Below are 13,714 nucleotides of genomic sequence, written 5' to 3' on the forward strand. Positions count from 1 at the left end.
TTGATTTTTGTACAAGTCTTATTTTTTAGTTCAAGTCTTACTGTGAGCTCGACAAATGGAGGGACGGTTTGGATATAATATATACCTCGTAGTGGGATCCACATAACATAACCGGATGACATCAACACACCAGCAGGTACACCCGCCAATCCGCATCCTTTGAGGGACGCGGGACACGCATATGGTGGGAGATGATGACCCTTGACCCAAGTCAACTCAAAGACCTATATCGGGTCGTTGAATCAATCAATCAATCATCCCACGGGTGGAGGATTTTATAAAGTAGTTGCCGTAAGAAGCACGGTGACATGGACTTCCAACGTCCTTATGGGATTCTACCAATTGAAACCAAGTCTGCCAGCAAGCCATGGGTAAAGACTCGTGAGAGTATTAATTACTTGATATGTGTGTGAGTAAAGCAACATGAAGTCTAACTGTTTGGACTACACCTCGGGTTCAATCAGCTACGGAATTGAAAATTAATTAATGATTAAATATAGAGGGAGAGAAATAAAAGAGTTGCTCACTTAGGTGGCCCACACTATAGTGTTTATGTGAAATCTATTCCAACCATCAGGTGAATCACCTTATGTTAGACCCAGGGTCAAAAACTTAACCCCATTTGTAGTTCAGGTAGACTACGCAATTGAAAATAATGTACATGGCAACGCTTTGGGAAAGCCTGATTTCTCATTCACAATTAATATGATATCATAAATAATCGTACGAGCTAAAAAAAAACAATGTATATAAGTTCAATATAAGTGTAGTCATGATAATCACCAAAATGTACATCTAATCCAACCAATCCATGGAGTCCATTCAACTGGGGATCCTAATATACATATATCGAAATGTACAAAAGAAAAAAGTATGATAATATTTATGCATAAAAGAAAAATTCACAATGACTGCAACTAAGTGCGCTAGCCTATATGCCTACCTCTTTGAGAATTGGAAATATGAAAACTCCTCTATAGGGTCCAAATCGGCATACTCTAAGGTGTCGGCTTCGGTAGTGCCTGCATTGATAACATTATTTGATTGGTATTTTAAAACATTGTCTGGTTAGTATTTTAAAATATTGTTTTAGATGAGAGTGAGTGATCGACTCGATAATATCAATTTCCTAAGTTACACATATTATCAACACAATCAAACGCAAGTGACGATAGTATAACAAACAAACATGTTCATAATTTGGTTCATATATGGCATGATATGCATACGCATGCCTTGGAAATAAATATCTATACGTGATATGTCTCATCATCGCCACTATTGTTCACAACACATCGATTCTAATGTAATACGGCTCGTCATAGATATTATCAAGAATACAAATTAAGCTGATGGTAATGTAGATCGTCACCAACATTACCCACAAATGTCATAGTATGCATGCTTTAGCCAAATATCTATTATTTCAAGTTCAAAGAGCATATTAGCAAAGCTAGAATACTCCCATTACATCACAAGTCGAATCATCGGATCACGTGGATCCTTGTGGCAAGTAGTTGCTTGCGTCAATGTCCCTTGATCTAATTTAGAGTTTATCACCTCAATGTCGAAACTATACAATCAATCTAAAGGTAAGGGCTCTTCACCCAAGGACAATTACAATAAAATGATGGCTCGTTAGCCAACATTAAATCAATGTGGAAACAGCTCATCACCCAATTCCTAAAATAACATGGTAGACATGTTGCCTCCATTGCTGCTCAGTACTGGTCACTACGAGGAAGCTCGTCACCTGACCATAGGCTAATAGCTCAAACATGATATTCTATACCATCATGTTTGGCTCATGAGTCTTTGTAAGATCATAACGCACTAACAGTTACGAAAAAACTCATTTCAATGGAATTTTTGATATTTCAGATTCTAAGGGGTGTTATATAATGACAATTATACGATCGATAAGTCCTACATCAAACTAATTCAATCGACCACGGAGAACACCGGCAAGACCAGCATTGGGTGAAGAACATCCCGCGCCCACTGTCAATCATCCGTGTTCAACATTGTCGATCGAACAAGCTTATAGTAGCCAACCCAAGGCGGCCATCCACTTACTCAAATAGTTATCGGAGCTTGATCCGCCATGATAATAATCAAATCACTAAATACATAATCTCGAATATAAAGAAAATTAATGCCATATCATGATGGATCAATTAAACATATGCACAAATCAATACAATCGCATTTATAACAAAGCAACTTAACATGTGCCATAGAAGAGTTCTAAAATTAGAGATTCTACTCATTTTAGCATTTCATTAAGCATGTTGTCTACCATTAGCAAATAGCACAAAGGTTACAATAATAACACAAATTTTGCATTCATAACATGTGGAATCCTAATAAACACGGATTCACTATCTAAGACTATTAATGGTTGATAAATGAAAACCTAGAAGAAATGGTATACACCTTAGGAAGAAATTTTTCAATCTCCAATCTCCTAGGGTTATGGTTTAGAAAAAAATATTGATTCATAAATCAAATAAAATACCTAAGTAAGATTCATGAAATCTAACACTACAGGATTTAAATCAAAAGGTATGAAACATTTCTTACCTCTAATTGGAAGTGAATGTGGACTCGACGAATGAGACAACAGCTAGGGTTTTAGTGAAGGGAGATTTCAACGAAAGCCACCAACTCCTCTCTCTCTCTCTCTCTCTCTCTCTCTCTCTCTCTCTCTCTCTCTCTCTCTCTCTCTCTCGTTAAGGGTCAAATATTGCATATCAGACCCGAGTTATTGCCTAGATTTATGAACATGGTACTGTTTAACGGCCCGATTTAATCATGTTTGTGATGCAGGGTGTATTTACGAGCTTGGATTGAAATAGGATACTAAAAGCCTAGATTTAACGCTCATGAGTCACCAAGGTAAGGGACGGACCTCAGGGGACTAAGATCGATGGATTTACAAGCTAGAGATTCGAGAAAATCGAGAAATTGAAGCTCAAGTGGCCTGAAAGTCAGTCAGAATGCAAGATCACGAGGTTTCCACCATCTATTCGGCTCAAAACTTCATGCATGGCCTAAGGACCATAAATTAACTGTACATGTCAAATTTCAGCCATTGGATCCATGTGGAAGTGGACCAACAGAGAGATTAGAGGGCGCTAACCATTAAAGAGCATCTTGGCAATCCATAAGCGATTAAGGCTCAAACTTAGCCGTTTGAAAGATCATGAAAAATAAAAATTCTTGGTAAAATTTCGTTTCATTTACAGAGTGTAGTTAGGAGATACGGATGGCAGAATTTATAACAAAAGAGAAGGGCAAATTTGTAAATAGATGTGCCACGCATGGCATAAAGCATACGCGAAGTGCATTGTATTTTTAATGGTGAATGTTGTTCGCACATCAGTTGAGCGTGTGGCCCACCTTGAAGTCGGATCTACTTCAAACTTGAGGCCATGGGCCAACACTACGTACAGGAGCTGATGGAGGGAGTGGATTTCTAGGACACATAGTGAACCCACCTATTTTTTGAATAGAACATCCAAATAGAGCCCTTCTGGTGCAAAACGTCCAGTAACGAACGTGCTTATGACTGGGTTTTGACGGTGGGCCCCACCCATCATTTCATTGGATGATCTGACCCATTCAGTCGACTCAGGGAATGGAGAAGACTCTCTGCTAGCTTTCCTTTTTGGCCCATGCACGTGTATGCATGTGGATCGTCAGAAAACGTAGGATGGATAGCGAATTGATTTGATACAGTGGGCCACACCAAAACTTGACCAAAACCACTTCTTTCCAACTGAAATTGCGCGAAAAATCTATTGGACAGAGTAGATTTGCCTTTTGATGCTGATCAGGGGGCACACTGAGCTTCACAGCGCAAGCACTTGCGCATGTGGCAAACGTCCGAGGAAACCAAACGACCTGGGTCGTTGTACGACCATGGCAGTGGTCGGCCCGGCCATCTGGACTGTCAAAAATTGCCTCAAGGGACCACCGACAACTAAGGCTAAGATGATTGAACGTCTTAGATTTTTCATTCATTGGCCATAAATTTAATCCGATGTAAGAGGATTTTCATATTGCTGCCGCACCAACAGAGGGTGTGTAAAGGCATCCAGTTGTCTCCACCATCCGCACCTCTCCACCGACTTTAACAGCAAAGGAAGGTCCTCTCCACCGCCTTCCCTGCACTGCCTATAAGAAAGAGAGAGAGAACGTGAGAAAGACATCCAATCTTTGGACAAGCAGCCGGTGGAGGCCGTGCACACGTGAAAAAGAGTTTTTCTTTCCTATTTTTGTTTATTTTCTTTTCTTTTGAGAATTAGTTAATCAGATCCATGGTTAGCTAAACCTCTTAGCTAGGGCTAAAAGGTGAAGCTTGTAGCATGATTAGGATGGTTGTTTTGCTTTGATTCATGTTTATTGAACTTTTTTGGATTCTAGTTTGATTATGAAGGAATATTTTTAGTTTTTAATGGTTTGTTGTGACTCAAATTACAATGGATCTGCGATTACTTGAAATCTTCTTCCTGAATTGAGATTGTGAAATTAGGCAGTCCTGTTGTTCACCATCGTCCCATGGGCATGGTAGGGTAACATAATCCTTCATAACTTTCACAATTCTCTTATAATTGGCTGTAAGATTGGTAAATTGTTGTTGTTTACCATAGTCTCCTACGTATGGTTAGGTGATGGAATCACTTCCAAATCTTCGCCATTCTTATCTATTGATGATTAAACCCATGAGAAGTTCAGAGATTTGACAAATCTCTTCTTACCAACTGGATAGGATATGACTAATTCCAGTTGTGTCCTTGAATCATTGCTAGGTAACTTCCTAATTGCTACAAGTGGATCCTTGGCACCCTAGTTGCCTACCTATGAATTCTTTAAGTTTTAGATTAATAATTCACCATTATTCCCTCGAATTCATTCGATTTAGACTTCAACTTAATCTAGTTCTAGTTTTACTTAGTTTCAGATTACGTATAAGTTTCAGTCCCTTGGGATTCGACCTCAGTCTCACCGAGTTTATTACTACATCACAACCCTATACTTGGGGTGTGAACATCTCTCTCTCTCTCTCTCTCTCTCTCTCTCTCTCTCTCTCTCTCTCTCTCTCTCTCTCTCTCTCCTTCTTCTCTTTCGTATATATAGTAGTAGATGTGTTTTAATTGGCCTCAGAGCGAAGATAATATGTACTATAACCCTATAAGAGGTTATTTCTATTGTTTTTGGTCCACTAAAGAGTGTATGGGTGGATCTACGTCATAAAATAGTTGCCCTAAGTGGTGATCTATGTAAGGCTTCGATCGATCCGCCATTTGGACACACCGATCATGGGTAGGATAAGAGATCATTTCAATAGCCATCGATCATCGATCGAGGTTGTGGCTATAGGGATAGTTGTAGGATATTAATTTAGGTTAGTGCCCTAAATTTGATTACATTTTAATAGTCCGAAACTCACAACTTTGAACAAGTTTAGAGGTGCACAAATAACTTTAACTTTTTAACTATTTCTATCCATATTCACACACATCACATGTGCATACCTTATGAGCCTAAATTGAATAATTCGGAGCACAAACTCTGCTCAATGTCCCGCGAAGGAGCTCAAACTTGCTAAGGCGAACACCTTTCCATAATTTCAAGTTTAACGGCCCACTAACGAGCGATGTAAAGCTCATTTGGATAATCAGAGCATTTTTAGAATCAACTAAGTAATGAAATTTTTTATGTATGATTATTAGGGTTTAAATTAGCTATGTTTATAAAATGACCTATTAGCAATTACCGAAAATGGTGATTTGGTCCTAATCACCCTAAATCCTTTATTTTAAGGCTAAATATGGTAACTAATTGGGTTTGTCCGATTTTTTGACAATCATGCTTGAGTATATATTAAGGTCTAGTGCAAAAAATTTTCAAGACGTTACAAACTGGACGCATTAGACCATTCATGATTAATTGTTTGCTATTTCATTCGTTAGTAGTAGTATGACAAATATGCATGAGATGGATGGTATTAATTTTAGAATTTTCAAGTATCGGTTTATTTATTTAATTATTTGAATTGTTTAGAACTGAATAAGATTTCAATGGTAGGCTGCTTCAATTGAAGGATGGTAACTAGTTAATGTTGTTTGAATAGTTGTAGATGTTTTAAAATGCATAGTTAATTGGTGCCAAGTGTTATATATGCATGTAATTGGATAGATCATAATAAAACCTAGAATGCATAAATTCATTGACTCTGGTTAAGTTATATAGTTAATTATGTTACATACACTTAGTAATACATGAGTTACTAGCCAATGAGCTCGAATATGAAGGTGCACAATCTGTGCTTAGATTTTGGGGACCTATTTTCCTTGGGAGCCACAAAAGTTTTGGATCAATATAATATTTTTGTTTTCCCTTCATCCAATGTCTGTGCTAACTTACCACACAAAATAGTGGAGACTGAGCACCTACCATTAAAAACTTCTTGGTCCACAGAAGTTTTGTATCAATATGATATTTTTGTTTTCCCTTCATCCATGTCTGTGCTAACTTTCCAACAGGTAGGATCTCAAATAAACATTATGATGTCCTTGGAAGGTTTCAAGGGTAGACATCACTGTCCTCATTATTTCCTATGATATGATAGGGTCCGCTTGAGCTTTGGATCTCCCTCGTTCTTTAGTTCATGACCTAAAATTATCGATCCAAATGGATGAATAGTGTAGATAAAACATATGCATCACGGTACATCATGGTGGGGCTCACAGAAGTTGGTGACGTCACTTCAGTAGCGAGATAGCAACTTGAGCGATCAGCAGCTAATCCGCGTCAGTTGCTAAAGTGGGTGAGGCAGCTGCCATAGAAGAAAACTTGAGGAACTCTCTTGATAAAGAAGAAAACAGAAAGGGTGTAAGTCATGGTTCTCTGCATCTTCTTCGCCTTAACTCTCACGTTTCCTTTCCGGCTTTCCTCTGCTCTCACATCGTATGAAGAAGTAGAACCTTATTTGAGATATCATACATGGTCGAATGACAATTCGATAACTGACACCATCGACTATGGAAACGGCTCCTTGGCAAGGTTAATCCTTAAGACGGAGAGCTCTCATCCGGACAATCCGGTCTTCGCATGCGGATTCATCTGCACCGGCACCTGTGATTCCCATTACCTTGCAGTCTTTATTCTCAGTGAAATCAATACCAGCACAACCGATCCGCAAGAAGGCTTTCCAGGCCTAGTTTGGTTAGCCAACAGAGATAACCCCATAAGAGAGAATGGGACGTTGACTCTGACCTCCTATGGAGATTTAGTACTGCAAGATTCGGATGACACCAAGGTTTGGTCTACTGACACGTCCGGTAAGTTTATTATCGGCATTATCCTTCAAGAAGACGGAAATCTTCAGCTCTACAGTAACGACTACACGGTTTGGCAGTCGTTTGATCACCCGACCGACACGTTACTCCCAGGTCAGAAGTTTTATGAGGGCAGTCGGCTTATTGCCAGCTCTTCAACTACGGATTACTTCTAATGGTTTCGATGCATTTGTCCTAGCAGATGCACCGTTGATGTATGATCAGTTCTTGAATCTTGCGTATGATGGGTAAACAGTAGTTTTTACGGGTCATACAGTGCAGAGAAATCCGGATAAGAGAGGGTGTTCACCGGTAGCTCGATGTAACCGGTTACCAGTTTATGGAAGCAGACCCATAACCTGGGCGGGACTCCATGGTGAAAATGTTGAGGGTCAAATATTACAGATCAATGGATTTACATGCCAGAGATCCGAGAAAATCGAGAAATTGAAGCTCAAGTAGCTCAAAAATCAGTCTGAATGCAAGATCATAGGGTTCTAATCATCTTCTCGGCTCAAAACTTCATACATGGCCTGAGGACTATAAATTAACCGTGCATGTCGAATTTCATCCGTTCTATCCTTGTGAAAGAGGCCCAATAGCAAGATCAGCCCACAAATTGTTAAACTGGGGCCCACTTGCTATCTGGATATGCTTCAATTTTGGTCTCAACCACTTAAAGTAGAAGAGAAATAAGATGGATGGTGTGGATTTCTCATATACATCACCATGAGGTCCACCTTACATGGTGCGTGTACACAGCACACGCACAGCCGCCATCCACCGGACGGTCAGCCCATCAAAGACGGGCTGACCCGTCTTCTTCGGTAGCAACAGCGGACGGACGCTGTCCGTCCGTTTTTCAGTAGTGGGGCCCACTCATCATCCAAATAGATGATCCAGACCGTCCATTCACTCAGGAGAGTGGCCAAAACTATCTCCAAGCTTTCTCTTTGTCCTCATGCAAACGTAAACGTGTAAGATCACCGTCAAACGCAGAATGAACGGTGGAACCAAAGATACAGTGGGCCGCACTAAAACCTGACCAAAACCACTCATTCCAGCCTGTTTTTTCACCAGGAATCCAATGAACGGGGTGGATTTCTCTAAAAACCATATCGTGGGGCCCACCGATCGTCATAGCGTATCCTGTTTATGCAGGAACGCGCGTCCGTGAAAACCAGCCACGGTGGGCCGTTCTATGATCAATATCAGGGTCGGATCAGTGATTCAGACTGTCCAAAAGATGCCCAGGGGGCCCATGAACACTACCAAGGAGACAGATTCGGTCACTGTTGATCGCAGGATTCCCCAAAAGCCGTCAAACACAGCTGTCTTTGTGTTGCTGCGAAACTGGCTGCGTAAAAGCCACGCACACCGACTCCAGCAACCTTCCCTTCCACCGTCTTTCACATATATAAAAGGGAGAGAAGAGAGAGAAGGGGGGATGAACAGCTTGGACGTGAAGCACAGGAGAAAGAGAGTTTGTTTGTTTTTCTATTTTTTTTTATTTTTTTTCTTCTTCTTTTCTTTTCTTTTTGAGGTTTAGCCTAATCATGTTTATGTGTGGCTAAACCTCTTAGCTAGGGCTAAGAGGTGAAGCTTGTAGTCTGATAGAAGAGACTTTGCTTGTGCTTCTTGTTTAGACTGACTGATGTTGATTTTAGTTCAGTTAAAAGGAATACTTTCAGTTTTTTAATGGTTTGTTGTGACTGAAATTACAATAGATCTGCGATGGCTTTGAGTATTTCTTCCTCCTTTTGATGTTTATAACATCAGGAAGCCCTATTGTTCACCATCATCTCATGGGCATGTTCGGATGACGGTACCCTTCCTAACCTTCATGCATTGTTGATTGGTTGGTAATTAGTTTAATTCTGTTATTTGCTTTATCTCCTGGGCATGGTTTGGTGATGGAATCCATTCTAATTCATATACCTTTCATCTCGTGAAAACTAGATCAAGTAAGTTCATGATTCTTGATGCAGGTATAAGATCTCCCTGATCTCTACAAGTGGATCCTCTGAATCCCTAGTTTCCTTCCTCTGAATTCCTTAAGTTTTAGGTTAGTATTTCACTATTATTCCTCAAAAATCATTCGATTTAGATTTCATCTTAATCTAGTTCTCGTTCTACTTAGTTTCAGATAACGTACAGGTATCAGTCCCTTGGGATTCGACCTCGGTTTTACTGAGTTTATTACTACATCACAACTCTATACTTGGGGAGTGAACAGAAAACCTTGTCCTAAACATTGAAAAAAGCAACTATAGTTTTAGGGTATCCCCGAAATCTTTCGTTGGATCCTATCTGCTCCTGAAGCTGGGTTTCGATGGGCATTTGAGGACTTACCGGCGGCAGAGAAAGGGTGTTTTGAGAGAGGTTGATGACTACATAGTTCAAAGTTGGGATGACTGCCAGTATCCTCACGATTGTGGCGATTATGGAGTTTGTAGCAGAGGCGTCAAATGCAGTTGTCTGGAGGCATTGGATGGGTTGGACTACTTCAAGCGAAACAGAGGAACATTGCCAAGCCAGGGATGCTCTGAAATCAGTCCCTTGTCTTGCCAGAGTCCATTAGATAGTCACTATCTTGTGGATTTTGGAAAACTTTCCTACTTCAATTTCATTGATTCAGGGGCTGCCATTCCGAAATTGAATGATTTAGAAGAATGCAAGAAGGCATGTTTGAGAAACTGCTCTTGCAAAGCTGCTTTCTTTAAGTATGGCAGCAACACTTCCAATGGAGATTGCTATCTGCTGTCCAAGATATTGTCGTTACAAGCAAACCCAATACCAGGTTACGACTTTTACAATTCATCTCCATTCATCAAGATTCAACTCCCTTACTTAGCACCGACTCCTCAGCCGGTAAACAGTCCTGGGTTGGAGATTTCTCCACTTGTTATGTCCAGAAACAAAAAACATTTAGCTGCAATAATAGCAGGGTCGGTAGCATTGCTAGTTGTTTTTATTCTATCTGCTATCTGCATTGTGATTTCAAGGAAGAAAAAGAAGAAGAAAGAGAGGGAGGATGAAAGGGAATATTTCAAACAATGACTGGGAATGCCCCAGAGATTCTCTTATGAGGACCTGCGTGTTGCAACAGACGATTTCAGAGAAAAGCTTGGAGAAGGAGGATTTGGATCTGTGTTTAAAGGAATTCTGGAAGATGGCACCAACATTGCAGCGAAACAAATGGAAAAAATAGGGCAAGGAATGAAGGAGTTCTTGGCGGAGGTTGAAACGATAGGCAACATCCACCATTTCAATCTCGTGCAGTTGATCGGATTCTGTGCAGAGAGATCTCGCCAACTTCTAGTTTATGAGTACATGAGCAATGGGTCCTTGGTTCACTGGATATTCAATAGAAATATGAATCCAGTTCCAGATTGGCAGAGCCGAAAGAAGATTATACTTGATATAGCAAAAGGGTTGGCTTATCTTCATGAAGATTGTCGGCAACGAATCGTTCATTTGGATATCGAGGCTCAGAACATTCTCTTGGATGATAATTTCAATGCCAAAGTTTCGGATTTTGGGTTGTCGAAGCTTATGGATAGAGATCAGAGCCAAGTACAGACAACAATGAGAGGAACGCCAGGGTATCTTGCTCCAGAATGGCAACAGCTTAGGATTACATTGAAAGTAGACATCTATAGTTTTGGAATTGTCGTTCTTGAAATTGTTTGTGGAAGGAAGAACTTGGATCGTTCTCGTTCGGTACAAAGCAAGCATCTGCTTAGGTTGTTGCAGGAGAAAGCCAAGGAGAACTGTCTGATTGACATCATTGATGGGTCGAGTGCAAATATGGAATTGCATAGAGAAGAAGCCATGAAGATGATTAAGCTGGCAGCATGGTGCTTGCAGGATGATCATACAAGAAGGCCTCTGATGTCTATGGTGGTGAAGGTATTAGATGGAGCAATGGAAGTAGAGCCAGAGATCAGTTATAGATTTTCCAATGCCATGGCACATAATTCTACTACGAGCGCTGATTTTCACCTCTTGTCGGATCCACCGCAGGCATCAGTGCTCTCAGCGCCTAGATGATGGAAGCTTATGGTTGCATAAGGTATGAAGATTGGCAAGTCCAGGTACATGTTTGATTCCCTTCTGTTGGTGTTTATCATAAACAATAAGTTCAAGTATTTGGTTTTTTAACTACTACTGTGTTTGGAATTATGCATTGCAATTGCTTTCAATTTTGTTTATAAACCAGACTTGTCAATTTGGTTAATGAATAATGTTATATTGTTGCTGTGTTTGGATGCAAAGTAGATTGAATTACGATCATTCTGTTTAATCAAGAGGAAAGAGCAGAAATTGATGAAATTTCCTAGTGTTTGTAGCGAGGAGTTATATCTAGAATTTTAATTGCATTTCTTCTAGTCCAATCCAACTCATCTGCCACACTGAAGAGAGAGCCGAGTTAGATAGCTAAAATTGAGAATCATGTTCGAAGTGGACATCCATGGTTTGAGATGGTCTTCTTGAAATTTCTGTGGTATTAAGAAATTCAATCTCTCTTTGTGAGAATCCAGCACACATCAGCTACGGCTGTTGGACGCGGGGGTCAAGGAGAACCACATCATTTGATATCATAAAGGGCCGATTGTGATCGCAGATGGATCATGTTCTGAAAATTTACCACCACCTATGATCCTAAGCTTGTGTTGGCCATCAAATGAGGGATTAAAATTAGGAAATGGTCAGTCATTCAACTAATGGCTTGTACCGGATTGTGTTGTCGCCCAGGCAATTTGATTTTTCAAAGTGCTCCATCAAAATACGACTGGGATTTTATCGCCTGGATTGACTCACATTCGTTGCCCCTACTGTAGTTGTATGAAGGTTTGGCTTAGCATCGAATTTTCAGATTGCTGTGGAAAGTGGTTGACATGAGCCCCAGTCCTTATCTTGCTGGGAAAGGGATGGTCAGCTGTGACTGTTCGCGAGATAGCCCCTATCATGGACGATCCACACTTTTAAAAAAGAAAAAAAAAAAAAAAAACGCATTGTCCAATCAGCGTGTTGTGGGAACTTGGTTGATTGGGTCCATCCAGCAAGAGCCACTAGATGGACAGTGTAAGTGCAATTCACCATCTACCCCACCAAGTATATGGCAGAAGGTGGGTGTGATTTGATGTTGAGTCGTCAAGATATATGACTCGCCTGAGTGGAGTAGACATGTAATAAAGTAGAATGTTCAGTATTTTGCAATATGCAATATATATACTCGGCATTTCAGCTTGCATGAATGGGTCCCATGGCTCTGTGGCCTAAACCATTAGTCAGTTGAGACCCATGCTCAAACTATAGGACAATCCTACCACTTCAATTCATGATATATTTGCAGATAAGCGGTTAAAATGAGAAACATATAGCCAGGCTTTGGATTTAAGGTAAAATTAAGTCACAAGACTGGTGGGTAGGGATGGAAATGGCGAGGCTAGGGGCGAGCTGGGCTTGGTAGTGAAGCCCACACCACCTCCAGTGGCAGTGACGTGGAGAGGTGGGTCCTAACTCGCATGCCCGCCAGTTGGACGTGAGATTTCACTGCAATGGATGTTCGAACCTAAATAAAGGGCATGAATAAATAAAACATGCTGGGCTTCACAACTGTCGTAATCTGCAGGGGTGGGTCTAACTGTCGTAATCTCGTATGCGTATTCTATGTTGCCACGTGGAAGAGGTAGATGCCATTGATGAAAACATGGACTGTAGCAGCTTTTTATTATTCATACGCATGCACACAGAAAACATCCACATTTTCAACCGCCCATTTCGTGGTACGACTTTCATTGGGCCGCGATCCGGAAAACATGCTTACTGATGACTTTGCCCGGCCTCTTTGCAAACATTAGTTAACGGCTGAAAACGATAATTATCAAACGGTCTATATTGAGCAGAAAAATCTTCACAATAGAATTAAGGAAGGATGGTTTGGATTCATGATAAAAATATGACACGTACGGTAGCCAAATGCATGCAGAAAGCTCCCATACTCCCTCACGCAACTAAAATAATCCATGAGGTTTATTTATGAGAAATTTACAACTGTACGACCCATATATGGCCCATTTACATTTTAGAGCCCACTTCTTTTTACCTCTCAAGAATAAACCCCAGATGTACGGACGGCTTGCCAAAGGTCGAAAGTGCCCCTGCTTTTTTCCTTCAAGCGGATCGGTGGGGCTCGAAGACGAGTAGAGGTGGGCATTTTTTAACCGATCCGGTGAATCCGACCCGATCAGACCCGATCAGACCCGTTCCGAACAGAACCGACGGCCTGGATCGGGTAGGATCGGGTAAGATCATTTAGATCCGACTAGTTTTCGGATCGAGATCGGATAGTGGTTAATCCG

General features: G+C 40.7%; 3 protein-coding genes across 3 annotated transcripts; all 3 read left to right on the forward strand.

Moving 5' to 3' along the window:
* The first annotated feature begins 6,803 nt into the window (after positions 1-6,803).
* LOC131239125 (EP1-like glycoprotein 3) lies at positions 6,804-7,522 on the forward strand. The gene has a single exon (XM_058236682.1). The coding sequence runs from the start codon at positions 6,908-6,910 to the stop codon at positions 7,520-7,522; it is 615 nt and encodes a 204-aa protein (XP_058092665.1). The 5' UTR covers positions 6,804-6,907.
* A 1,070-nt stretch (positions 7,523-8,592) lies between these two features.
* On the forward strand, positions 8,593-10,406 carry LOC131239126 (G-type lectin S-receptor-like serine/threonine-protein kinase SD2-5). The gene is made up of 2 exons (XM_058236684.1): positions 8,593-8,707; positions 9,583-10,406. Exons 1-2 carry the CDS (start codon positions 8,593-8,595, stop codon positions 10,404-10,406), a joined length of 939 nt encoding a protein of 312 aa, XP_058092667.1.
* On the forward strand, positions 10,359-11,539 carry LOC131240966 (G-type lectin S-receptor-like serine/threonine-protein kinase SD2-5). The gene has a single exon (XM_058239537.1). It carries the CDS (start codon positions 10,413-10,415, stop codon positions 11,397-11,399), a length of 987 nt encoding a protein of 328 aa, XP_058095520.1. The 5' UTR covers positions 10,359-10,412; the 3' UTR covers positions 11,400-11,539.
* The last annotated feature ends 2,175 nt before the right edge of the window (positions 11,540-13,714 follow it).

This window comes from Magnolia sinica, chromosome 3, assembly GCF_029962835.1.
Source record: "Magnolia sinica isolate HGM2019 chromosome 3, MsV1, whole genome shotgun sequence".
In the NCBI taxonomy this organism is placed as follows: domain Eukaryota; kingdom Viridiplantae; phylum Streptophyta; class Magnoliopsida; order Magnoliales; family Magnoliaceae; genus Magnolia; species Magnolia sinica.

Coding starts and splice junctions, on each gene's coding strand:
- LOC131239125 (XM_058236682.1), top strand. CDS start 6,908: ATGGTTCTCTGCATCTTCTTCGCCTTAACTCTCACGTTTCCTTTCCGG.
- LOC131239126 (XM_058236684.1), top strand. CDS start 8,593: ATGCCCAGGGGGCCCATGAACACTACCAAGGAGACAGATTCGGTCACT. Junction 8,708..9,582: donor GTTGCTGCGAAACTGGCTGC/GTAAAAGCCACG, acceptor GGGAGTGAACAG/AAAACCTTGTCCTAAACATT.
- LOC131240966 (XM_058239537.1), top strand. CDS start 10,413: ATGCCCCAGAGATTCTCTTATGAGGACCTGCGTGTTGCAACAGACGAT.